Genomic DNA, 27,981 nt, shown 5'->3' on the forward strand with positions numbered 1-27,981 from the left:
TTCTTCCTAATAAGTCGAAGTATAACAAAAGAGGGACTATTGGGGGTCAATGATTGAATGTGTTAACACACCAAAGTCCACACAATGTGGATCAAAGTCAACAAAATAGGAAACAATTAGACAAAGGACCAATGAGGACTTCTCAAGTACATGTATATTAGTACACACGAATGTACCTCTGAAGCAAGTTTTGAGGATTATGCAACGATTTGTAGACAAACCATTTCTTGGAGACTAACAAAACATGACAAAACAAGAGCTTTCTTCCAGTACAACTATGCACACTTATTCTTAATCTTACTCTCTTAACGTCACATCCTCATATGGATTTGTCGCAAGAAGAGATTTCAATTGCCTTAGAAGAGCCCTCTGCTCCAGTAGTACACTTTCTGCCCGTGCAAAATCTCCAGTTCTACAGAGCATCTCAACCTCATGTAAACCTGCTTTCGCACTTTTACAGAAGAAAACGGAAACAAGTAGTCATACATTTCAAGCGTTGTGTCTTGCATATTCACAATGAGACATTTTATATCACTTAAAATCTGTGGGTTTTTTTTCTCATCTGATTCACAAGGCAAGTCCAGCGCAATTGGCCGGGTGCATCAGATGCACGCAAAGAGACTGTACTTTACATCCGACAGGAAAGCTTACATGTCTCATTGCCAAGAAGTTACACAGGGCGTCTTCCATTAAGATGCAGCAAGTTGTCTGTTTTGCTACATTGTATATGGACAGGATATAATAATTAAACATTTATGACCTGGGACATGTTGTTTACACTATTGGTAGAGAATTTGTGCATGCATGCACTGACCGGCATTCTGCCTCCACACACATCTGGAGATTATTCCTTTGCAGCAATTTGGCTGCCTTTAAGATCCTCGCAGTCAACTGCTGCTGCTTTCCACGAATCGCTTGTCCTCTGGACCAATTGGGCCAAGTCTCACACTTTGCTGCAGCCTCAAAACGTTCATTACTGGCACAGTCTTTGTACTTCGGCCTTGTACTCCGATCCATTTGGATGGGATCATCTACAAATTTTAAGAGAAAGAGAATCCGGGAATTGTCATGCTGGCTGTCCATTTATGAATAATACAGCATTCATTATTTGAACTGTGTCACCAAACATTTGAAAATTCTTAACCCGCTGATCATGTTTTACAAGTTATTTAAATATTCAGTTACATGTAATGATCAAATATTTCAATATTCCTTATATTATAGATAGCCCTATTGAATTTAGTATTTTCCCACGTATTTCGGTCATGTGGTTCCTGGACCCAGCATGCTGGCCTAGTACCATTATGTATTAGCATACCATGATGACGTCGATTATCAAACTGTTCACGCATCTCATTCTCCGACCTGCTGGCCGTCGTGCTCCACTTCATTAGACTTGGATCATTCACAAATTCTAAAAGAAGGCACATTGAATTGATTATTTGTAAAGATATTTCCAATATTGGTGGAACCCTGATGAAGGTCTGTCATCATCCAGATGTCACCAGAACGGTCGTAAACAGATTTAGTAAATCGATGATAAAAAGCCGTGGAAAAAAATATATGGCAAGACAAAATTACTCTGGACTCACTATATTCTGTTACTACCAAGTTGTTAGAACGAAGTAGGTCAAGCATAGTCATGTTGCCTTCCTCAAAGATCCAGAGCCTGTTTCGTGCCCTTGTGGTGGCTGTGTACAGAAACTTGAGCTCCGAATTGAGGATCTGTACAATTTAAAGCAAACAGCACAGAATAAAAAAGGTGTGAATGACATTATTATCTGATGAAGAATGCACACAATTTCAGCTAATTGTTCAGCAGTGCCATGAAATTTACCTCTGCTTGGTGAGAGATCATCTTTGTGGTAGTAAGAATACTTCAACATTACTTCTAATAAATAACTCCCAAACAGGATACGGTAATAATAGTTCAGGGTTAATAATTTTAATTCCATTCAAAAAATGTAAAATATTTATAATGGACAATTCCACACCAAAGTGGACATGACACCAAAAAAATCAAATGCATGTGACTTAAACAAATTTGGTGTCAAATGAAAGCTTAAAGTCTATATTTTCAAGGTTTGAAGTCGGAATTTTATTTTTGATACATTTCGGTACCGGGCCTATGTAATAGTCCTGTTTTAATCCTAACAATGTGATTAATAGTGATATGAAAGTATTCTACCATTACACACACACAAATATTAACTCATGCCATCAATTTCTGTCATGAGAAAGTATAGGTCATGTATAACTGACTGAAACTTTTTTGACATTTTGCGTAATTTGTTTCGCTTCAGTGACTTCTAATACTTCAGCCTTCGAAAAAGTCCTTTCGTTACCGGAAAAAATACATATTTTTAATTTATTTTAGAAACTTGCACTATGAAAGCAATGAAAAAAATAAAATTCTGACTTCAAATCTTGAAAATATAGACTTTAAGCTTTCATTTGACACCAAATTTGGGTAGGGTTTACCCGTACATTTTTTGCATATGCCAGTGCAATAATTTGTGGCCGTTTTCAAATTGTAGTTTTTCCCTTTTCTTTTTGTGATCTTATTACTTTGAACAGTATTTCTTTGTTTTCTTCGGTTGTTTATTTGTTGTTGTGCTTGTTCCCCTGTTTTTCGGATTTGATGTGTGAACAAGGGTCCCCATTTAGTGGGCCTGTGTGCCTGTTCGGGGTTTCCCTTTTGCACCACATGTCATTTTAATATATTTGTGCAATGAAGGTAATAAAATAAAATAAAATAAAATAAAATAAAATAAAATAAAAATGAAAGTTATGTAAAGCAAGTTCAGGTAGGCCTTGAATATGACATTATAACTGACACTTGTGTACTTCTCAATTTTTTAATTACAATTAATTAAATCACGTCCTTCCGTTACCAAATTGGTAACGGGAGGACGGTAACGGACGGACAAATGTTATTTTCATCACATGTTACGACACTTGTGCTCATGTTTGAAAAATGAAAATCACTGCAAATACATGCATGTATAATGAGCATTAAAAGGACATTTATGTGACCCACCTTCACAAAGGTGGTATAAGCAGGGCAATGTGTTCATTACAAAGGATGGCACAGGCATGTACAACATGTACATAGATAATATACGGTACATGTATGTATGTCTTTGTACTCGTACATGTATGGAGTGGTTGCAGAAAATCAAATCATAAAGTTGCTACCATCACCATTCAATTTGGACAACAATAGGGAAAGATACAATTTCTGTGAATCAAAAATGAGATGGCAGAGAGTACTATTGGGCACTTTCCTACAATTTACATTTGTAAGACATGTGAGGTGCACTTTTTTTACAATTTATGCCTAAGTTAACACGCTCAGTTGGATGTTTATAAGTTAATTATTGTTACTACCTAAACATTGTTACAATTATGATTTCAAACATTGAATTTAAAGTTCAATTAAAAGCAACACCTAAACATTGACATTTTTCAAAGCATAATGATTCTGATGCAATCAGGTCTACCGCTAGATGTTTTTATCTTAAATGTAGGCTGGTTGCCCCCCCCCCCCCACCCCTTAGGTAAACCACTGAACCTACTTGGATTATTAAAAGTTGTCGGTGAACATGTTACCAATATACTCAAGTGTTCAAATACTGTGTATTATAACTTTTAATGATTGAGGTGATGGGTTTGAAGTCTATTTCTAGTAGTCTCGTGTTCGTGAATTATGTGGTTTTTTTTGGTTGTTTTCGTTTTTCATTTATTAGCATTAATTAGCAGGCACCTATCTTTATCTCAATAATTTATTGGGTATAATTATTTACGCCAGGTCTGCATATTGTTGATTTCACATTCAGTGACACATTTCAGCAATTTGTTTCACTTGTATAATTAGTGTAAATTCACATTTTGTTCATGCTATAATTGAGTAAACCTTTTGCCCTTCCGTTACCGTCCTTCCGTTACCAAATTACAATCCACTTAAGATGTTGTAATGATATTACCGAAACACCAAAATTGAAATGAAAGGTGGCATAGTATAGTTAAAGCTTCAGGGATTCCATTTCCTATCTTTAAAATAAAATTGCCCCATAAAATTCCAAGAGTTTATGCAAAACACATGTAAGTTGGAAAAGCCTTGTCCGTTTTACCGTCCTTCCGTTACCGACCTCATTAATATTCATAATTCACGAACGAGAGGTATTCATGCCCCCCAAAAGTGTGGAAATTGAAGGTAGCATTATAGCAACACAATGGTGACATTTGTTTGATGTAACTAATAACACTGTCTGTGATAAACACTTTTGAAATTGTATATAATTAGTGAAAACGTCCTTCCATTACCGTGGAGTTGCCCTAATGACATCGATGCTTTTCGGTTTTGTGTCTGGGTGTGTGGGTGTGGGTGTGTGTGTGGGTGGGTGGGTGTGGGTGAGTGTGCTTGTCTTACATACGCAGTGTGGACTTCCGAACAAAAGACGTCCACATAATGTAGGTAGCACCGACGTTGTGTGGACTTGCCCACGTCCACACAGTGTTTCCCCATTTCTGGAAAACAGGTTTAGAGGCATTTTTGGGTTAGGTTTATCCGTAGCAGAATGAAGAGAAACACTAAAGGGAATCATAGAAAAAAAATTGGGTTGAAAGAGTTTTCACAGTTTGAGAAAAATGAGTTTTTTCACTGGTTTTTCTTAACTACACGAAAGCAATGGAAAGTCCACACTAGTCATGTGAAACAAGTATGGGTGTGTGTGTGGGTGTGTGTGTGTGTGTTATGAAGCCATGTTTATAAGAGAGGGGGGAAAAAACAATATAAAACCTTCAGTTCATCACGATGTGCCCGATCAGTCGTGGACAGCTGATCTAGGTTATATTCCTCCAACCGTCTCCCTCGTTGATTGCTGCGGTTACGGGGTTTGAAGCCATTGACTGCTCGCCACTCCTTGTCAGCCTGGAAAAGTTGGACATTGTGCAACATGAAAATTATATTATGTAGAAAGAACCAATAAAGAGTAAACTTTAAATGTCCGCGGACGTCAGTGTGCATTGTGTTGATGAACGTAGGGTTCATACTCAGCCTTGTTCATTGTAAGTTGCTGAAAATATTGTCAGGAGGCAGTAATGCTCCAACTGTGGTTATTTCGAAGTGGCTCTACAGTTTTTGTCCAGTAACTATACTTCTACCTCTTAGATTGAAAAATCGTACACATTTTGAAGGACTAAAAGGCAATCTCACCGCGGGTGAATTCTTGAAGAAGTTGTATAGGATGACATCATTAAACTCCAACCCCTTGGCCTCATTTATGGTCATTACTCGGCACTTGTCGAAGACCGCTAGTGACTTCTCTGAGTCATTTCTGACCAAGATTACCTATTGAAGGCACAACATCATACCATAACATCCATATTCCATGGTTTTATTAACCTACATATCATCCTGTATACATCTTGGATGCCTTTGTAGTCGATTTGGTTTGTTTGTTTTTAATCACCTTCTATCGTGCACATTAATTTCTATTCCGAGCCACAGGAACCATTTTGATCAATGATTGGCACATCAGAGCTCATATTTTTACGAAGATATGCTGCCTTAATCTGCAAGTTAACCCTTTAGTATAGATGTCAGATGTGGCTACAATTATTTATATATAAAACAAGACAAAAAAAGTTAGCTGTAACTTCTAAGCCACTATGTTTTTCTAGTAAAAGTTTAATGATTTAAAGCTGTAGACTGATTGTAAGCTAAATGGAATTGTTCACTGTGTATTCATGTCAATTGTAAACAGGAGGGGAAGGTGCTTTAGACATAATCCATGATTTCCCATGAAGGTTGAATGGTATAATTTCTTCTCTCAGTAAGGACTTGCTGCGAAAGTACCCCTCGGTTTCCCCGTCCCCCATCCCTTCTCTTGGTTACAAAAAAGAGTAGGAAGGATTCGAAGGCCTTGCCATTATACGTCTGGTGCTTAATTATTACGGTGCATAATGTGCCATATTATACCTAAACCATTGCGTACACGCAATGTGCGGAGCTCTACAGCCAGAAGTCATGAAACGGCATCGACTGTTCACGCACAGAGTCCATTGCTTTCTAACCCTTCAGACTAGCGAAAGTTGCGTTTCTGGGTTATAATTACATCTAAAAACGTCCTGCTTGCCTCAGCTTGCCAATTCAAACATTAATAGCTGCAGGTCACCTTTATCGTGACTAAGATAAAGTTAGTGTTTTTTCCCAGGTGATTATTTTTGCTTTAAACGCACCTGATCGGCGCCAAACTCTATATCAGAATTCTCCTCGTTGTTTTTTACCAGCAGTGAGACAAGGTGTTTGACTTCGTAGTCGCTGAATACAGGGAGAGGGCCATCAAACAGGCCCTGATCAGGCTCCAGATGATCAAAGGACAAAGGGAAAAAGGACTCCAGCAGGTCTACCACAGTAGCAGCAAGGTCTAAAATGCCTTGGTGAAAGAAGGTCAGCCTAGTTTTTATTACATGTCATACATAATATGAGGAAAACATTGGTCGATATTCCAATGTCTATACAAGTCGCACATGCAGCCTAAGCACTATCACCCTTCCGGTTGGTAGTACCAGGGAAAATCTACATGATATACATGTAAAAAAAAGACCTTAATTTTGAAGAAAAGCAGTCCTTTGATGTGCAATCTAGGGTTGTGGAAAAACTTCATCGTCCAAACACAACGGTATATGATCAGAACGATGGCAAATTCTGTAAACTTTTTCGAGTTCTTCAGTCGACAGCATTTCAATACTTCAATTACAACTTACCACAGTGAGATCTGTAGTTGTGTGTGAGTTGGTAGACTTTCTTGGGTACAGTCACAGCTGGCTTGCCCTGTGCCTCGGCGGATTTATTAGCATAGTGGAATAGCGATTTAAGGTCCTTAAACCGGAAGGCAACTCCTCGCGTAATGCTCTGGGCTGTGTCCCCTTCAAAATTTGAAAAGCAGTGGGGTCTATTCAGCCAAGCCAGTAATACTTTGCATGAGGCTTATTGTGGTCAATTTATTCAAGTACAAAGAACTTGCCAGTGGGCTAATACTGCGCAGTGTAGGATTTGAGTAGAGCCTGGACGTTCACGGCGAAAATGCCCAATACTATAGCGTCAAAGACGAAATGCCAAATAAGAATAATTTAGCCGCTACCTAGATTTCGGAAATCTAGGTACAGGGTTGGAATATTAAAATGGCTTGAATTACATACATGTGAATTATGTCTAAGCTACAGATCTGCATTAAGCAATCAAGTTTGACTGAAGACCATTTATTGATAGTTGTTGATTCACGGCATGACAGATGACGTGCATCATCCTAATTCATATTTGTAAGCAATCTAGTCAGACGATGGTCTTACATCGTGAGGAAACTGTTGAGAATACTACAAATCGTGGATATGGCTGCATGCCGTTCCGAAAAGACAAGAAGTTATGCCATGGTTCCATTGAAGCTAGTTTAATTATAGCCTTGGCTCTCATCAAACTCGATTCATATGCAAAGCAACCACTTTACTCTACTGAAACGAGCTTTCACTTACCAGTCAGAAAGAGTGAATTTGGATCCTGTGCACTCTCTATCAACAGCGATAACTCAGCCTGAGTGAAATCTTGCGTCTCATCAACATAGAACTCATGGATGGCCCAATCTGGGGTTTTGACCTCACGCAAACGACGGTAGACATGAAACACGAGGTCCCCTTCATCAAAGAGATTTTTTTGCAGGAGTTCTTGCTGTGTTACAAAATAGAGCACGCATCAGTAAAAATCGCTAAAAAAAACAATAAAAAACAATAAAAAACCATATGTGATATATCGACAAGCCTCAGTACCAATGCTATATTGAGTAAGTAGGAACTTTAGAGCACACTCATGCATGGCACGGTCACGCAAAAAAAAAAAGAACTTGTATTTGCAACCGTCCACAACTCAGACTCCAGTTTCTTTAAGCAAGAATAATACAGGGTCCCAACACATAATTGTAACCAAAATAAAAGAACAGTGGTACAAACCTTATACAGCTTGAAGATGGTGTAGATTTCTTCCCTGTCGGTGGAAAAGTTTGGGGCCATCTTTTTGCCGAAATCCACATATTCCTCCAAAGATAGAAAGCCAGTCTCTGAATGGAGCGCCTCAAACGAGCCTGTTGACCCGAGTGTGACATTTAGCACTATAAGTAACAATGCAGTTACCCTCGGCAACATATGTCATCTTTCACCTGAAAAGTGTCAAACTGCCACAGATCGTTTCCAGACTTCGGAGAGTGACCCACGTTAGGACTCTGTCAACCAAACTGTGAATTTACCTTTGATAGAAGATGTGATTTCCATCCACACCAGTGACGGGTGACACTTCAACTTCTTTTTGTTGATGCGCGGCCACAGCTCATTGGCAAATACCTCGTAGGTGACCTCACTGCGTTCGTCAAACCTGGTCCTTTCTGCCAGGCCTTTCCGGTCTGTACGTTGTCCACCATGGATGTTGCCGAGAATGGAAGAATAAATATGCACATGTATGAAGTCAACGACCTGTAATGCGTCAGTGAACGGCAAACCCAGTAGTGACAAATAAGCTATAGTTGCGGTATACCTGCCGCAGTATCAACTTTAAACCAGACGTCTTCACTAGTAATTAAGTCATGGTTTTACATCCCAACTATTAAGCACGTCCCAACCTCTACTTTGTCAGGCACAAAATGATAGCAGGTGATTCGACTTAAACATCACAGCTTACAGCTATGAGCTAATTATTTTCACCTCATCTCTCTCTGTCAAATTTTGATAATGCAGCTTAGAGTAAACACAAATCATTGTAACTTGAGAAAGTTTTTTACCCAATTCCTCTAGTGGTGAACCATCAACACCTTCTGGGAAAAATGGATTCGGCAACGAAGCGTCCAGAAGCAGAAGGAACTGGCGAGAGGTCAGGAATAAGGGGAACTGCGCCTGATGAACATCCTGGAGCTGGTGAGGGATTGGCCTGTCTAGCTGGGCCAGGGCCTCCTTAGCAAACTGACAACCACGGATCATGTTGCAGAAGTTTCTCCGAACCTCACGGCAAAGTTCAATGTTCTTGGTAAGGAAGATCTGATGGAGATGGTCGTACTTACTGGACACATATGCCTCTGTATGCGTGCATTAATGTACAAAATACCCATATTGAAAATCAAATATTCTGTATCACTCATGTTATTGTCTGCAATCTCGTTCGCACACTTGAGTGTATAATTCACACAAGTGTCTGCAACCTCATTCACACAACAGAATGCATCCTCATTCACACACAAATAAGTGTATGTAACCTTGTTCACACAAAATATTTTTAATATCTCATTCATCCATCCGGTCATGTTTACTAATGAGGACTCTTATGGTTCCCTAAGCTTCTTTTGTCCCTAATATTTGTACTGTAACTTTTCTCAACAACGGTCTAATAAAGCCCGCCGCACACGAGAGCTACGTGCTGAGCAAAAAGTCATTCGGGGCTGTTTGCTCAGCACGTAGCTCACCATGTGAAAGCACATTATTCTTGTTTGTCGGTCGCGTGATTTAAAAAAATGGGGACATACGCCAGCAGGCTTTAGAAGATTTGCACAACTTGAACATCTCAAACCACGTGTAACAGAGTACGTGATTGGCTAGTTAATCTTTTGCACGTAGCTCAGTTTGACCGTACACGGTGAGTTTTTGGCCTCGCGAGGCGAAATAAATTAAACAGAGGATATGTATTTGCCTCACGGCCTTGTGAGGCAGAATTAAAGCAAAAATCCCCCGCACACGGGGATATTTTGTGAACTACGTGTTGAGCAAACAGCCACCAATGACTGTTTGCTCTTGGGTTTGATCACAAAAACCTTCTGAGAACTTGGGCTCAGGTCCACAGTCATTGTTATCGCAGCTACCTATTGTCCCCAATCCTCATAAAAGGATAACAAGATCAGGTAAGTATACATGACCAATTCACACAAAGTTGTGTGCAACCTCCTCATTCACACAAATAGAAGTGTATATGGTGACCCTGGCCTGAGAGGCATGACCAGATGTGTCTATCCAAGATATCAATGGAAAGCTTACAACCCACACTTTATGATAAAACCATAATATTACGGTTATAAAGTTCATAGTTTGTTCAAATTATCCTTTTGTATTTGTTTTACCTTTTTGGGACACCCCTGTACAACCTCATTGGCACAAATGTGTGCAATCACGATCATGCATACACACAAGTAAAAGAACCAGGCTCATTCTCGCAGGTCAGGAGTATATCTCAATTGCTGTGATGAGATGCGTACAACTTTATCTTCAATGAATTATTGTATCAAATAGTACTAATATCAGTGTCTTTCTGCAATTGAGTTAAAACAAAGAATACTCTGACTTCCACTGGATGGAGATTCTAGAGAAGTTATTCAGAATATCTGATACACTGGCCCCCACTGTGGATAAACCTGTCCGCATCTCATCCTAGATATTCACCATGAGATCATTGAGATGACTGTTGTGTATGCAATATGCAAACTCTTTCATATTATATACTACATCTGCTTTGTGGAAAACACCATACAAGGATTTTACCTGTGTCGTCTTCTCCCCTATCTGGATGGATAAATCCAGAATCTCTCGGGATCCAGGGTCCTTCAGTTGTTTTTTGCCAATATTTGACAAATGTCGTCCACATGCGATAGAGACAGCATATAGTTTTACCTGTGTTAACACAACTTCATTATATTAGTACAAATTTGAAAGCAGACACATCATCGACCATTACAAGAACATCTTATTTTATCATTTATGCAAAACCAACTGTATTCTTGGATGCAGCAGTCGTCAGGGTTTGTCCCCCGAATTGTTAGAGGTTCGAATCCAGCTACTGGCTATATTATGTGTTGACCTTGGGGAAACTGTTTTTAATTCTTTCTTAGAGATTCGACTCCGACTACAAGGCATTATGATGTTGTCATTAGGCAAATACACTGCTTTTAACCCTTTCTTAACTCATTGGGGATGGCATCCCATCAAGTTAAATGCAATTTCTCGCAACTGTTTCCTGGCAAGGAAAATGGATATGAACACTGGCTTAGGAGCCATCATGGTTTGAAACAAATGTTTATTATTTGGCTGTACTGTTCTTGTTGTTGTTGTTGTTGTTGTTGTTGTTGTTGGGAAAGGATTTGGCTACCACTACCACACCGGATTACCTGTCCCGCTTCGGCCGAGAAGCAGTATTGAGGATGGTGGTTCTGGCTGGAGGTTGATGATGGCATGCTCCAACTCCGTCACTCGGAAGGGAAACTCTACTTCGACTTGGCTGTCGTTAAGCGCAGCATTGACCACATTGGATGTGAAAGAATAGAACTTCATTATGTGCTGGTCGGTGGCAGGAGGAAACCACTGCATCTCGTGTTTAGATGTCGAGGACTGACATTCCCGAAAGAGAGTAGGGTGGCGTACTTTGTTCCCTGTTGCAGCCTCTGGAAGTTTGAGTTGTGAACGGTATAAGAAATACTTAAATAGGAGCTATTCCACAATGCGCCACTATAGCATCTTTAGGAAAACAGTCACAGTGACACACTCAGGGTCTTTTTTTTTTTTTTTTTTTTTTTTTTTAAGTTTGTCAGTCTTACAGGGTCCTGTACTTGGGGATTTTGGGTATTAGGGTCTTGAGAATCTTGGGGAGCTCGGTGTCCTGCAGCCTTGTAGACTTCAGGGTCTAAGCGTCTTGGGATCTTGGAGGTTGAGTCTTGGGATCTCGGGGCCTTCAGTTACACCACTATTATCCTATAGCATGCATGATATTTAGACCTTCATAATAATTCGTAGACAGTTTGCCAGTTCTAACCTGCAGCTTTTCTTTTGGTGATTCCAATCAGATTTTTGCGGATCCTGCACCCCTTGCCTCGCTCCAACTTCTGTGTGATGACTTCAATGGCATGAGACACATTGGAATGGTCTAGTACGATATCCCATATTCGAATAACCTCAGAGTAGCATGCCTCACCAGACGCAGTGCCTGCAGATTAAAAAAAGGCTCTGAAAAATTCCACTGAAAATGGACAACTCAAATTTAACTTGCATTAATTAGAGGAATGGCTTTTTGCAATACAAGAATGCTGCAATAATGATGAATAAACTCGGCTGAAAACCAACTATTTCAGGCTCCATAAGTTCACAGGTAAACTTCAAACTAAGACAAAATTGCCAACTTAAAGCCAGTTTAGTACTTATTAAAAGCATCTTTTCAAACTCACTGTCAGACAGCCGTGGTGAGAACATGACCGCCAGCTCCCACAGCAGTCGTCCGCCTTTGGTCAGCTTGGCTTCATACAGTTTAATGTCATATTCCTGAGGACGGCCAACCAAAGGCTTGCAGAGTTTGCGAGGCCAATAGCCACTGGCTAACGTCTGGATCTTCCTGATAGCAATTTCCTTGATACCATGGGGAACTTGCTTACCCACAAGCAACTTCCAAACCTTGGACAAAAGCAATGGAGCCTCAGAATTGTTAAATAAACATTTTAAACTGTCTCCTGGATTTTCCACTATGTGTACACCGTACCACCGAAATATATGATTTTGTATGATGTATTTATATTATGTGGACACTGAGCACAGCGTTGTTGCTAATCAAGACAAAATAGAGGAATGTACAGAAAAGGTTGAATTTGAATTTTTCATACAGGACTGGTGATGTCGTCAAGAGTCAATCAGAATCATGCTGGCGTTTGTCTCAATCCGTCGCAGGTTTATCTCCCCAGTCAATATCAGTACACCTTTTTGATTGGTTGAGAGTGGCAAGCGTGGGTGATCGTGGCTATATTAGCTTACCAATGGACACAACATATCGGCCAGCATCTGGATTAGTCTTGCAAAACAACCTGACGTTTTAGTGAAAAGAATGACTATCATAAAACGTTACCCTGTGATTTCACAGGATTAAAGCGACAGAAGAATCACTGCATGCCGAATCGACAGTGCGTCAAGCTTACAAGCCTAAATCACCCTATTGAGGCAATCATGCATGCATGCATGCATGCATAATCATGTGTCCCAATGATACTAAATCCCCAGATGCCCCTAACAATGAGTTAACGGGAAAACATTATGAATCAATAAAATCTTGGGGAATGTAAGGGGACATCTAATCAATATTTCATCCGTTTTTATTTGATGAAAGGACTGAGGCGAGCATCATGTTCATATTTGAAGGATATTTGCCACGACAGATGTTCTGTTGTTTTCCTATACTGTGCATCCATTTGAGCAACTGCGAGTGTTAATGCATGCATTCTCACATCACTAAGCCTAAACGACGTTTTAGGGGATACGCACCAGTCCTAAATTCTGTATGACTAAATTCTGTTTGACAAAAAAAGGTTTAACTTCTACATGCTTTCACGGATTTTGATTAAACTTGGATGTCGCGACCCTTGGGTGCGAAGACACAATTCTTCATTGGATTACTGACGTCGAAAGTCATGTAGCGGTCATTAAAGGTTATTGTTCAAATATGCTTGAAATGTTCTTTGTCTACATAATTGATGGATTTTTAATGTAACTGGGCAGTGATCCTTGGGTTGGGTCACAACCCTTCCGAGATTTGAGGTCAACGGTCATCTAGGGGTCGCAGGGGTCGGTCGTTTTTACACTTTTTTTTTTTAAAGAACATAAAACATAGGGATCGACTGCGGAAAATGGCGACACATGCGATCCGCGGACCACTTGTTATAGAAGCAAAAGCATAATAATGAAAACGCACCTTTGCGGTACACTCCACCTCCCAGATAAGATGGTCAAAGACACTTGTATCAATTGCAGGTTTACCATGTTTTTCCTTGCGGTTCTCCTGCACGTTTGCAACTACCGTTTGGAAACAAGGGATTAGGGCAAAACAGTGTAAATGAACTTGCTATGATATGCTATGTACCTCAGCAAGATTTAGTGAAAGCGAAGCAAATTTCATGAATATAAAGTAAAGTTTCTTTGTGCGAATTCGCTCTGCGATGGAATGTGCATGAAGTATGTCTATATAGTCTGCAAAGTTTGGTGATGAAAAAGGCATTTTCTTTTTATTTTGCTACCAGAATTCATTTCAATTGTAATTTTGTTGAATCCAAAGTGTGACTATATATGTATTTAGGCCTATACTGAACTCTCTTTTGCTTCACTTGGACATTTGCTTTACTCTAGTTACCTTGTGATTGTTGTTGTCTCCTCCACCCTTCCTCCTTCAACTGCAGTCTCTTCTCTTCTACTTCCTCCTCCTGTTGTTTCTGACTCTCCCTCCCTTCCATTTGTCATAGCATGTAATGCCTCTTTTGATATCTATTCTTGCCTTCCGTTACATTGCCCACCTCTGAACAGTCATGCTGTGCAATTTATCTATTGATCAGTTTAACACATCATCAAGTAACATTTTTTTATATATATAAAAGAGACTTCCACATCAAGAACCTTAAAATGTAAGGAATTAAGGGTAAACTTGTCCCCTCCTGAAAAACAAAACTGTGGAATTTGAAAAGGGGAAACAACAGATGGTCAGTATATGGTGCACCTCAGCACGATGCACTGCTGTGTAATAAAATAATGAACAGTTCCCCAGCCCCAAGGCAAAATTATGTCAGCCTCTACCTCCACCCCCTCCCCATCCCATTCCGATCCCAGCCCCACCAATGGCAGTAGATGCAGATGGACAGATGGAGACATGAGAGAGCTTATATATGCCCCCGTGCTTTTCATATTAACAAAATACATTTTTTTTCTCCAAACGAATTCCATTGTGTAAAAAAAACACTATCCTTTTCCCGAATTTTGGAGTCTATAAGTATAACACTCTGAAAACAGGGCTGTCATTTTACGCACAGGCAAGTGAACCCCGCCTAGCTATAGCCCCATTCTATGGCCGCTCCATAAACTACTGAGTTTAGAGCGGCCATAGTTTATATAGAACCCGCCATGTGAACTAATAAGAGCAAAGTATTATTATTGTCGGGTTGCAAATGATTCGAATTTGGTAAAGAAATAATTAATGTCGGTGGATTTTTTTCGTTGCATGTCTCATTCGAAAGTGAATAACTTTTTTTTAATTTCTAGACAATAGCAAAGGACTTGGGGCGGGGCATGTTTCGGGGTGAAACTCAAAATAGCACTGTGCACGGGAATCCATTACGAATACGATCCGTCCAAATACCTACCTCGATGATGGCGTCCCCTTTTTGATGTATGTTATAAGCTCGGCAACCTTGGCTTTCAGTTGAAAACAAATCCTCGGTAAAACACATGAAAAAGAAACTCAAAAAGTGGCAGACCTCCAGCGCGATCCAGGTACTGTAAAATCTTACGTTCAGGAAGTTCTTTTAGTTCCGTGTGTATAGGCCGCGCAAAGATCGTATAAAGGGGATCAGGAAGATCGGAAACTGGTATATTTTTGTACAGTGACTTATGAAACACGATGACGTCATTAAATTGGATCACGGGGAAGGGCGCCCATAGCGTTGGGTATGTAAACGCGTGTGAGGCCTGAGAGTACGCAGAATCTTCACCTCATGCACTCCGCTGATCCGCGGGGCCGGTGTAAGAAGAGCGGGATTTTTATTGATGAAAGAGACAAACTGTTTTTAAAAAGATGATATAAAGGAATAAATAATGAACGAATAAATGAATAAAAGGGGGATAACTAGACTTGTCAGTGAAAATAGTAACATATGTTGAGATTTACAATTACATGTACATGTACATGTATCTTATTGGGCGAGAGCGGGCGATGTACGGTAACCAATAATAGTGGCGATTGCTTCAAAAGTCCACAAAATGTCCTAAAGTTGTTCATTATTCAAATATAAAAACCAGATTCATTTTTTTCGCCTTCAAATAAAATACATTTCATTTTTAAAATTAATTATGAATAAAATCATCTAAGTATTGCTCATAACATGAATAGAATGCTTGTATGACCCCCTTCAATTTTTGACGCTTTGAGTAAGTTGCACAATACAAGCGCTGTACAGGGTACGTCTTACTTAGTGAATAGAGCAATTCTGCTTGTTACCTACCTAACGCTAGGAGCGCCCTTCCCCATCATGACATCTGAGCAAGTACTTCCTGTTTCACTTTTTTTCGGCGGACTGTCCGGTATTCCCCTGTATCCGGCTCGTTAAAAAAAAAGTCATACACGCGCGCACCACTGATTACTAGCGCCCATTGGCTGCAAACGCTGGTTCCAATCGTGCAGAAAGTGCTGGAGGTACCGTCACACCATGTGTTTTATTTCTCCATGGTCACACTAACGAACCGGATACTATAATAATTCCGCGCTTAGTACGATCATGGTACGATGACCGCGGAAACTAAAACTTGGAAAAAGACGTACATGTATTTCCGTCAGTAGACTGGTTCCCAGTCCCTCCATTGCCCTGACTTCGAATGTAGGGACAAATAGCGGGTAATAGATTAGGAAGTACATTATTTCCTCCTAGTAGTGCAAATTATATGCAGGACTAGCTTAGGTCTGATTCCCGCCCCCTGAATACAAAATCACAACGACATTTCCACCCCTGAAAATGAACTAGTACAGAGCAGCTCCTCTAGTACAAAATGGCAACAATACTACCACCATTGATCTCCATATATCAATGGCTACCACTGTCACGCCCCAACTATCGCATCGGTCCCAACTATAGTTGGGCCTGTCCCAACTATAGTTGGGACAGGCCCAACTGTAGTTCCACAGTTGGGCTGGCCCAACTATAGTTGGGCCTGTCCCAACTATAGTTGGGACGGTCCCAACTGTAAATTCCATTGTTGGGCTGGCCCATCTATAGTTGGGCCACTCCGATCTTTTTATTTTGCGGTGTCCCAACTATAGTTGACATTGATGTACAACCATAAAACGTTCCCTACAGCTCTGATACACGTCTGACTTTACTGGGGACCACTGAAATTAGCTATTGATGGGGCGAATCTATAGTTGGGCCATCCCAATCTTTTTATTTTGCGGTCCCAACTATAGTGTACATTGTTGTACGATTATAAAACATTCCCTACAACTCTAATACACATCTGACTTTACTGGGGACCAATGAAATGATCTATGGGTGGGGACCATCTGTAGTTGGACCACCGCAATATTTTTATTTGGCAGTCCCAACTATAGTTTACAACTGATGTACGACTATAAAACATTCTCTACAGCTCTTCTTACATTGGCTTACATGTCCGACTTGGGACCTTTGACATTAGCTATGGGTGGGGCCCATCTATAGTTGGCCGGCCATGGCAATATTTGAATTTTGCAAAATGTTGCTGGATAATAAAACCCAGCAGCTGGACAACTCGTCCAACTAGGCAGTACCACGTGACCGGCCAGCCTTGCGGCATGCATGCACGACGAATACACGGTGCCAGCGCCGCGGAACATTTAAACAACAAGATCTATCAAGCATGAAGCATCCGGCGCAACTCCAGTCCTAACTATAGTTGGGCCGACCCAACTGCCGCACTATAGTTGGGACAGTCCCAACTATAGTTGGGACCGATGCGATAGTTGGGGCGTGACACCACTAATGTGCAGTTGTTAACGACCTTCGATCGCAGCCTCGACTCCAGGGGCGCGTGCTCGTTCCACACAACATGGAGAATGCATACACTAACCCCTGGCTGTGATGATGACGTAATTGACGCTGAATGGCTATTCACAGCGTACTGCGCGGGCATTTCGAAGATTGCACGCCGGGCGCGCCCATAATGCGCTCGCACTCGCGTGTTTAGCTTTACGTCACGTACGAAAAAAAAAATTATGATTCAAAAGTCGCGATGCCTGTACGATATGGATTATGTCAGCCGTGTTTTTCGCTAAAAAAAACCCCTGTATCTGTGGTTGTAAATTCAAAGGCACGAAAGGGGTACGTACATTTAATACAAATCTTTGCTAATTAACACAACGTCCAAACGTTGTGTTTGAAAGGATTGATTCATCAAAATCACAACTTTTAACATTTTAAATGTGGCGTCGTCATGTAAAACAGATAAACTGCAGCCCTAATTATAATATAGGTTTTCCCGGCTATTTTAACACTTGTATCACACGAATTTCCTATATCGATACATTTATTTCGTCCCCAAACATCGCCAAGCTCACTTCTCAATTTGAATTTCAGAAAGCCACCCCTAGATTTCATTTAAGGTTCAGTATAATTCAAATTGTTAGCATTCCGATTCGTCCAAAATCTTTGAAATTCGTCTCGTGAAGCAATCGGCGTTGAATTGAAAAAGCAAATTCGTTTTTTGTCATTCGTTTTAATGTTCTTGTCGTTACATTTCGTCTCTGGTGACTTAAAACGTTACGGTTAAAAATGTGCCCAATCTTTGGACTTGTTTGCGCATTAATGAAATTTTAATTTTTAACAAATATTCATTACTGGACCAAGCCCAGTCTAATGTGGCTTTCGCGAACCCGTGAATCCCGGGTTCGTATTCATGAGCCCCCTACTAAGATAATGGCTATTTAATCAGTTGATGACCATAAATATGTTCTTGATAAGCACTCAGGCTATCCCCAATGTATATGCGTCTGTTGTTTAGAGCCAGCCTGCCTCCCATCAGAATTTGAGTGATGAGTGATGCGCCAGTTAAGTGCTGGAAAGCTACCAACAGCTAAGAAAGCCACTTTAGACTGGGCTTGGTCCAGTAATGTTTCCTTATAAATGAAAGTATAGCTGTACGTTTTGAGGTTTTTTTTACAATTAACATTGAAATCAGAAATTGAACTTTCACAATATGCTCTTTGCTTTAAATTAAGCATTAAGATCAAACACTTTCGTAATGTTGCTCTTTGATATATGTTTATGAATAAAACAACAGAAATAAGGTATGATGTCTATCAAAGACCAACATTAAGAAGGTCTTTGAACTTAATGCTTAGTGTCCATGTCATAAGTGCATATTGTGAAATGTCAATTCCTGACTCTAATGTTAATTGTGAAACACAGAAATAAAAATTCATACCTTACAGCTAACTACTTTTATTTATACATATAAGGAAATGTATGTTGAATTATTATTGTTTTAATACGCATAATATTTCAAATAAGTCTAAAGATTGGGCGCATTCTCTAATCGTATACGATTTAAGTCACCAGGGACGAAATGTAACGACAACAACACGAAATTCGAAAACGAATGACAAAAAACGAATTTGCTTTTTCAATTCAACGCCGATTGCTTCACGAGACGAATTTCAAAGATTTTGGACGAATCGGAATGCTAACAATTTGAATTACACTGAACCTTAAATTAAATCTCGTGGTGGCTTTTTGAAATTCAAATTGAGAATTGAGCTTGGCGATGTTTGGGGACGAAATTTAAGTATTGATATAGGGAATTTGTGTGATACAAGTGTTAAAATAGCCGGGAAAACCTATATACCGTATTTTGGTATATTTAAATTACACAATTCCAGGGGTTATGATCGCGCAAGGCATGATGGGAAACAACATGGCGCTGCAAGATCGTACCCACGGGGCACGAGGTTGTTATGATCGCGCAAGGCATGATAGGAAACAACATGGCGCTGCAAGATCGTACCCACGGGGCACGAGGTTGCGATTTTCGCTTAATTCGGAAGTGTCTCTGACACTAAAGAGAGGGACAAATACTTGTCAGTATTTGAAACCTATGCAGTTGAAATGCTTGAAAGTTGCCTTCGTGCAGAGACACTGGCGATTTTGCCTACTGGTTTATATAGTCAGTTTTTGATAGCCATGTGTTCAATGTGTCATAATTTATAAGCATGCGCAAACTGTAAACATCATTTTTGCAAAAAAAAATCATGCTGCGCACGCGCAGAGGTTGAAATTAGAACTTTGCTTGAAATGGGAACTAGCAATAAAAAAAACCCCGAAATTTAATTTCGACCAGTCTCACCGCACCTGCAGTTTGAATTACCCAGATGGAATATTTTGGAGGTTCACCAACCAAGCACAAGTAGCTATCGGTCCCCAAAAAATTATGGGAGCGCGCGGGAGCGAGTCTATTCCGTCAGTAACTTTTAAAAGGCAACAGAGGGCGCTATAACATTTGTAGCGCCCTGAATAATTTCGTATTTGAATCATTGATGCACGTGAGTTTTCGTGTAAATAAATAATATTTCACATAAATTTACAAAATGAACATATGACCTAGTTTTAGAGAACAGAGTCCTGAAATCATTTGGCAAAAATAAAAAAGGCTTCGACTTGGTTCGAGGTCGGGATGTATCGTTGATGTATTTGAGTTGCATTGCCAGACATTGGCATTGCATTTACACTTCCATTGCACAATGTTGATCATGATACTGATAGTAATAAATTAATAGTATTAAACGTGGCGCGGCCCCCATCTTGGCGCACTTTGATTTTTCGCCTGTAGCGCCTACCTAGAGCAAAGGTTTTAACTGAAATTTCACAGAAAGTGAAATTTCATCAAGTTGTAAACACTCCTGTTCATAAATCGCGCATCGCGAGTGTAGGCTATTTACCCGTAACAAAGTTAAAAGAAAAAGTTATTTTGGCGTGATTTTCCGATTTTGTTTTCAAGTGCAAAGTGAACCCATTGAACATGTTGAAAATGCCCCGAAATTGGCAATTTTTTAATAATTTTCTGACAAACATCTGGCTGGGTATGTAAGTAGAGATCGTAATTATTTATCAGAATGTATCAAGTTTACAGACTTTCTAAAATGTTAATTTGGAATTTTCCGAGATTTATTCAAGTGCGCCACGTTAGGGAACACTCCGCTAATTTGTGCCCAATTTCCGGACGCCACGGTTTTTGAATTTCGGATTGAATTTTACCAAAATTGTTCACAGAGGTTAAATAGCAAGCATTAATAAGGTAAAAGTACTAGTCTTTTACTGCATGAATTTGAGGTTTGTCAACAAAGAGGTTTGGCAAAACCACACGAGGCCAAGTCGGGTAAGCTTCGAAGTGCGCCACGTTAGGGAACACCACTATATTCCTTTTTACAAATACAATGTCATGAAATGATGAATGCCGAAGTCGAACTTGAACTTTATTGCACATGTTGCATGATCTGTGAACGTGGCATTTGCACAACGCCACAGTCCGTCCTCACGTAGATACACTCATTTAGTCAGTTGTTTTAAATTTTGGTGAGTCTTTCAACCTTATGTAAGAACAGGGTCCTAAAGGTAAGGATTACCATAAAAATGTCTTTTGTTATATGGAACGGGGTCCTTAACTACATAAGGCCTACATGATTACCCTTAAAATATAGCCAGTCACTAGACCCACTAACTGGGGCACTAGTAGAACTTCTTTTTTGACGTTTGGGATGTGGTCTGTCGTACGAGTTGGGGGAGACCTAGACTGGTTCCTGGTTCATCCACTGCGTATTTCGAATGATCCAAAGTTATTGGAGGATGGGGATTAGTCTGGGAGACCATCACAAGTTAAATTCGAACGCATTCGCGCGCGACAACGCCTGACGCTCACACAAAGACAATGTGGCTAATAGGTTTTGCACATCAGGCAGTCGTGCATATTTTGCGCGCGAATCGGTACAGTAGAGAAAGCTCACGCTGTGTGTCCTGTCCTCAGAGCTCTCAAAAGTGGTAAAAGCACACCCTCTTTTGTTGGCGCACAGAGCCCATAGGCTCTCAACTTTCAATAGTAGTGAAAGTATGCAAGTAATTTTTCATTTAGATTTGGCCCACCAATCTCCCACCAATGCCAACAAATGTTCTGCTTCTTCTTTTTAGCCGTGTGAAGTTCACATACGGATGCTATTATGGACAAACCACTTCACATTTGCTCACCGCTGCTTGAGAGTCTGCCCATGGCCAAAGTAGCAGGCTGCAAAGTCTTCATCAAATGCGACAACACACAGCCCTCTGCTTCATTCAAGATAAGGGGCATTGGACACAGGATACAGAAGGTACATGTAGTTGCACATCAGTTTCAAGTCAATCATAAGAATATCACAATAATCACAAATTAGTCCCAATTATAGGTCAATCACTATTAAACAATCACTACAGTCAATCACACGTCAGTGTCAAGTGAATCACAAGTTGTAAAGAGACAGGACTTTTGGAATGAATTACGAGGGTAGTCACAACACAATATTGCAAACAATTGTAAGTCAATCACAAGTTATCCAGTTTGAGCCATGTTAATGAAATGTGTCAAAAACATTCATTTATTATACCTGTTCCCAGTGTTACTTCTGTCATTATTTGAATTGTGAACGACTCTCCCAAATTGACCGTTTTGTTGTGTAACTTGTGTATTAAATTTTTCTCAACATCCACTCACATTAAAAGAATGCAGTAACCCAAAACAAGATTAGTTATTTCCAATAACCAATTCAAAACTTGAGTCCACTCACAACCCCACCCTTCTCGTATTTTGCTACTTGTCTACAATTTGTGACAAACCTTGACAATTGTAATATTTTTCTTCCATTCCAGGCAATAAAGACAGGAGGGAAACACATAATCTGCTCATCAGGTATCAGCAGTTTGAAAACTTCTAAGTTTGTTATTCAAGTGTAACCAATATAAGTACAGAATTCAGTTTTGCCAGGTTTCCAGGTACAAATTTAAATGTACGTGTAAAAAAGCACACAGCCCCACATGTATTTAACTGAGCATTGTGCTTTGCACTTTAATTTCTTTGGGGGGGGGGGTGTAGGGGATGGGGGGAGACTTGCAACCCCCACGACATTTAGTCTTTGTTTCTCAGAAAATGAAAGCCCTTGTGAGGTGTACATCATTACTACCAGTGATACGTTTCCTGCCTTTTGCCATTATTTACTTAAACAATTGAAAAGGGGGCCTCTTTTTTCTAACCCCCCCCCCCCCAACCCAAAATCTGGCAATGTTGCTTTAAAAAGTGAAGTTCGGTGCGTGGGTTATCACATTTCTTTTCATTCTTGCAGGTGGTAATGCGGGCGTTGCCGCAGCCTATGCAGCCAGGCAGCTAGGCATGCCTGCCACCATCGTCATCCCAGAGAGCACCCCGACATTTGTGGCGGACGGACTGAGAGACGAAGGAGCGAACGTGATTGTTCATGGCAAGGTAAACGTTTCAGAACAGATCCTCAGAAAGCCATGCCACTGCTGTGCCGAACACAATTGAGCTCGGCAATACCTCAGCTATAATTTAACTTGACTATAGTCTGGCGGTGGCAAGAAACAGCCTGCTTATAGTCGGACTAAATCCACTTGAACTAGATTACAGTGGTGTGAACCCGAGAAAGTTTATCATGAGAATTTGCCATCGTAAAATGCAGACCTATCAAGTGTCACGCCTGTGGCATGCAAGGGCGGATCCAGAACACAATTTTGGGGGGGGCCAAAATTTTTTTTTGTTCCCCCCAAAAAGTGGGTCAAAAAATTACGGCGTGGGGTTCGGGGCCCGCTTAAGGGCCCCGAAAAAAATTTGGATTCTAGATGCTCTGTGGTGCGATCTGAGGCAATTTCTGACCACTTTAACCATTTTTTTTGGAGGAAAAGATGGTGGTGTACTCATTGCCTGCCTTTATTGCAATGTCACATAAAAAAAAAAAAAAAAAATTGGTTTCGTTTTGGGGGGGGCCATGGCCCCCTTTGGCCCCCCCCTGGATCCGCCCTTGGTGGCATGTTTCACATGCCTCGGAGTCAATTCACAAGCACTCTTGTTTCACTATGCTCTTGAGGACAATGCTTTGTGTTTCCCTTTGTCGCTGTAATATAACACTCTCCCATAGACTAAGCACACAAACTTACTACAGAGGATCCTTTCCAACAAAAGACCCAACTCCTGAGGACTGAAAGGATCTGCTGTTCTCCCTTTGTGTGTCGGTCCTCGGGGGTTATGTAGAACAGGTACACACTCGCATGCTGGCCAATCGTTATCACACGCCTCAGACTATTTGTTCTAGATTCAATTTTCTAGGTTGTTTAAAGTGTTTTGGTGACTGGTTCTGAATACAGATTGTATAGCAATGCACAGCATGGTTCTGGGTGAATGACAGTGGTGATTCAGTCAAATGTGTTTTTTGGCTATATGCACGCCAAAACAATCCTCCAATGCCATTGACCAAAAGAGACACCCACTACCCCAGGGCCAGCCAATGTTACAGTATGGTGGCATTTGCCGCTTTTACTGACACACTCTTTTGTGTGATCTTGGCATCTCTGAAAACGTTCGTTCCAACTTTGAATAGAATTGAGTTCAACTCTGCAGTGGCGTGGCAGACCATTTGAAGCTGAATGATGGTATAGAATTGAACTAAACATTTTCAAGCTGAATCGTTCTATAAAATGCTGTTGCCATGCCAAATTAAAAAGCAAAATAAACGGAGATCGGCACGGCAATACCAGGCTTTATCAACATTTTCTCTCTTTATTTCTCAGCATAGTTTGTTTTAAGATTTGCTGCATCATATCCGGGTTTTTTTTCACGGCTATTTTCAGGTTTGGGATAATGCCAATGAGTATGCATTGAAGTTGTCTGAAGAGATAGACGGGTCCATCATAATCCATCCTTTTGATCATCCAGATGTTTGGTAAGTGTTCCAGATTACCATCTGTATTTTATAGCAGCATTGACTCAGGACTCAATGAAAAATTTCTGTGCAACCATTTTACCCTACTATAGAGGAAACTGATTTCTTGGACATCGATGAATCACACGTCATACATGTACACGTAGAAGAAAAGGCCAGCATACAGCCATACTTTCACAAAAGTCCGTCGAATTGTACATATGGTTGAAAGGTTGCATATACGGTTGAAAAATGCATATGGTTGAGAGGTTGCATATGCATGAGAGGTTGCATATGGTTGAGCTAGAGGTTGCATATATGGTCGAGAGGTTGCATGTATGGTTGAAAGGTTGCATAATGGTTGAGAGGTTGCATATGTGGCTGAGAGGTTGCATTTATGGTTGAGAGGTTACATTTATATGGTTGAGAGGTTGCATATATGGTTGAGAGGTTGCATAATGGTTGAGAGGTTGCATATATGGCTGAGAGGTTGCATATATGGTCGAGAGGTTGCATATATGACTGGGAGGTTGCATTTATGGTTGAGAGGTTACATTTATATGGTTGAGAGGTTGCATTTATATGGTTGAGAGGTTGCATATATGGTTGAGAGGTTGCATATAGTTGAGAGGTTGCATATATGGTTGAGGTTGCATATATGGTTGAGATAGCACATAAGGTTGAAAGATTGCAGTGGTTGAGAGGTTGCATGTGTGGTTGAGAGGTAGTCGGGAAGCATATATGGTCGAGAGGTTCTATATGTCGTTGAGAGGTTGTATACATGGTGGAAAGGTTGCATATATGGTTGAAAGGTTGCATAATGGTTGAAAGGTTGCTATGGCTTAGATTGTTGTTTTTTTCAGGGAAGGGCACAGCTCTATCATCACAGAATGTGCAACTGAGCTCCCTTCTAAGCCAGACGCTGTAGTCCTCTGCATTGGGGGCGGAGGCTTATTTTGTGGGGTGGTGCAAGGAATGCAGAAGGCAGGTTGGCACGACGTTCCCATCATCGCCATGGAAACGAAAGGAGCAGACAGCTACAATGCCTCAGTGGTCGCTGGAGAACTAGTCACTCTACCGGACATAACAAGGTATGGCGATGCCTTGGGGCAAACTTCATGGAGCTGTGCAGCACACTAAGCTCGGAAAATATATGCTTAGCCAAAATGGGTTACCAGCCAAAATATAATATATGCATACAACTGGTTCAGTTTTTGCTTACCACACTTATTTTCCACTTACCAGCTTATTGAAATTGGGCTCAGGATGCATAACAGTGAGCAAATTGATCAAGAGGAATGGATAACCACTGTTTGACATTCTCTAAATTGCAGTACAGTAGTGCAAGGCTCAAATTCTGAGGGATTTTTTTTTCAGGTGAATGTCAATTTGTAAGGCCCGTCCATACTTTTCCCCGATATATTTTGCTCTGTCAAACGTCTTTAAAAAGGTAGTTTCATTCTGTTGTATTAATTGACTGTTCATTCTCGGCATTATATATACAACAGCAGGATTTCTAAATGTAATTTTCTCAAAAATTAGTTGTGCAAGTTTTATTAAGTTGTTGGTCTACATTTCTGTTCTGGACCCCCACATGTTTATCTAAAAAGCAAATACTTTCTGCGTTCAGCAGTTCATGAATTTGTTCACATTAATGGTTTCTTAGGCTTCCTAACTACGGTGCCTGTGCCCTTTTATGGAAACCTTGGTTTTATTACCAGAAAGAAATTGTAAAGAATTAATTTGTTGATTTCAGTGAAGCTAAGTGCCTCGGTGCACTGACTGTTTGCCGAAGAAGTTTTGAATACTACAAGGAGCATCCGATTCCGATTCACTCCGTGGTGGTTGATGACAGTGATGCCATGAAGGCATGCCTACGATTTTTAAGTATACGTTCATCGGTTATTTCACCTCGCATGCACACCTCAAGTCTTAACAATAACAGAACAATCTGCCGTACAATGTATGCGTGCAATATTTTAGAAGTGCCAACAAAATTGAAGGAAAGTTCACGTATTGACGTAAGTACGAAACTCCCTCCTATGGAAACATGCATTGTCAGCCTAGTTATTACTTGGGTCAATATTGGTCAAGACCCCCATTGGTTTGTTTACAGTAGGCCAGGAGGTGAGGAAGAAACTTTTGACCATCGGTGACCTCTTCGCAAGAGGAGGGTTAATTGGTACTGCACTAGGCATTGAATCTTTTGCACCAACTTATTTGACGATGTGTGTTGGAGTGATGTCAGAGAGGTTATTTAGGAGAAGAATCACAAGCTTTCTTTGGTGGGACTCGAACCCACAACCCCCTGCTTACTAGTGCAGATGTCTTAATGCGGTCCTCAATTGGTTCTCTGGATACCCCAGCTAATATCCCAGTATTATAGTCTAGTCACAAAGTAAAAAGTAAGAAAGTTTTTTTTTTATTATTCTTCATCCCCTGTTAGTTGTGATTGACTTGTGATATGTCACAACATTAACTACAACACTGTGAAATATGTTGCATGAGAGAATTTCAAACTATCAACATTTCCATGCTTTTTTTTCCCAGATGACCATAGAATGTTGGTTGAGCTCGCTTGTGGGGCGGCGCTGTCTTGCATTTACAGCAACATCATCCAGGATCTTAAAAACAGCGGCAAGTTGCGTTCGGACCTTCAGTCTGTACTAGTAATTGTTTGCGGAGGGAATGGCATTTCGTTGGAGAAACTGCTCAAGTACAAATCGTCCATCGGTCTCTGAGACAAAACCAAAATTTTCAGCAATTTATGGTATAGTTGGAGATGCGAATGGCCTCTTCCAGCTTTTCAATGAAACAGGGTGGTGTCAACCAAATAGATCACGAGTCAGGTGACCAAGTAGTTCGGTCAAACTTGGTCACAAGTATTGTAGGCACGAGCACGAGGGGAAAAGACTCGGCATTTGTCAAAGTTCTCTATACTTTTTTTTTCTTGGGTCTTCTATCATTAATCCCATAGACGAATGTGTGACGTCATGTGGCGAATGAGCAATGTATGCAACTTTGTTTCCAGTTATTATGATTGTTTGCGGTCTGACGTGCAGTGAATGGAAAATAGCAACGATTTTTAAAAAATCTTTTTGTGAAGGTGCCCTCTATTTTAAGAAAAAGGTGTTTTGACAGTTTACCTTGATGATCAGTTTTGGGAGAAAAAAAGTAGCTTTGAAGTCAAAGAGTTCAAAGTATTGAATAGCTGTCACTGTTCTTGTTGAAAGCCTAACGTTACCAAATTCCACCGTTTTATGTATTCTGGATACAGAAAGTATTTTTTTAAAAAAAGTATTATGTTATGCGCTTTGGGTTTTGTTGGAAATTTACTTTCAGGTATGAAGGCGGTAAAAAAAAGTTTCTTTTTAAGTGTATAAATATTATAACAAAAAAATAATAAATGCATGTATATTTATTTGTGGTACAGCTGATACAAATATTTATTTATGCAATTTGTC

General features: G+C 40.3%; 2 protein-coding genes across 4 annotated transcripts; one reads left to right on the forward strand and one right to left on the reverse strand.

The window, feature by feature from the left end:
* Positions 1-211: 211 nt before the first annotated feature.
* On the reverse strand, positions 212-15,756 carry LOC119726234 (TPR and ankyrin repeat-containing protein 1-like). The gene is made up of 19 exons (XM_038197851.1): positions 15,186-15,756; positions 14,186-14,373; positions 13,751-13,851; positions 12,243-12,465; positions 11,834-12,004; positions 11,193-11,465; positions 10,570-10,698; positions 8,829-9,119; positions 8,301-8,453; positions 8,008-8,138; positions 7,537-7,729; positions 6,772-6,933; positions 6,244-6,440; positions 5,219-5,353; positions 4,802-4,933; positions 1,593-1,725; positions 1,319-1,414; positions 815-1,031; positions 212-451 (listed from the first exon to the last, which is right to left on the reverse strand). The coding sequence occupies exons 2-19, from the start codon at positions 14,283-14,285 to the stop codon at positions 298-300; spliced, it is 2,991 nt and encodes a 996-aa protein (XP_038053779.1). The 5' UTR covers positions 14,286-14,373; positions 15,186-15,756; the 3' UTR covers positions 212-297.
* Positions 9,009-27,960, forward strand: LOC119726236 (L-serine dehydratase/L-threonine deaminase-like). 3 transcript variants are annotated; one of them, XM_038197857.1, is made up of 8 exons: positions 9,009-9,070; positions 21,747-21,922; positions 22,458-22,497; positions 22,928-23,067; positions 24,447-24,538; positions 25,381-25,608; positions 26,274-26,404; positions 27,068-27,960. In XM_038197857.1, exons 2-8 carry the CDS (start codon positions 21,776-21,778, stop codon positions 27,256-27,258), a joined length of 969 nt encoding a protein of 322 aa, XP_038053785.1. In that variant the 5' UTR covers positions 9,009-9,070; positions 21,747-21,775; the 3' UTR covers positions 27,259-27,960. The 3 variants fall into 3 exon arrangements, with proteins under 3 accessions (XP_038053785.1, XP_038053783.1, XP_038053784.1); XM_038197855.1 differs by lacking the exon at positions 9,009-9,070 and adding an exon at positions 20,005-20,107; XM_038197856.1 differs by lacking the exon at positions 9,009-9,070 and adding an exon at positions 20,051-20,119.
* The last annotated feature ends 21 nt before the right edge of the window (positions 27,961-27,981 follow it).

The sequence above is a fragment of the Patiria miniata genome, unplaced genomic scaffold (genome assembly GCF_015706575.1).
Source record: "Patiria miniata isolate m_02_andy unplaced genomic scaffold, ASM1570657v1 HiC_scaffold_2, whole genome shotgun sequence".
Lineage (NCBI taxonomy): Eukaryota > Metazoa > Echinodermata > Asteroidea > Valvatida > Asterinidae > Patiria > Patiria miniata.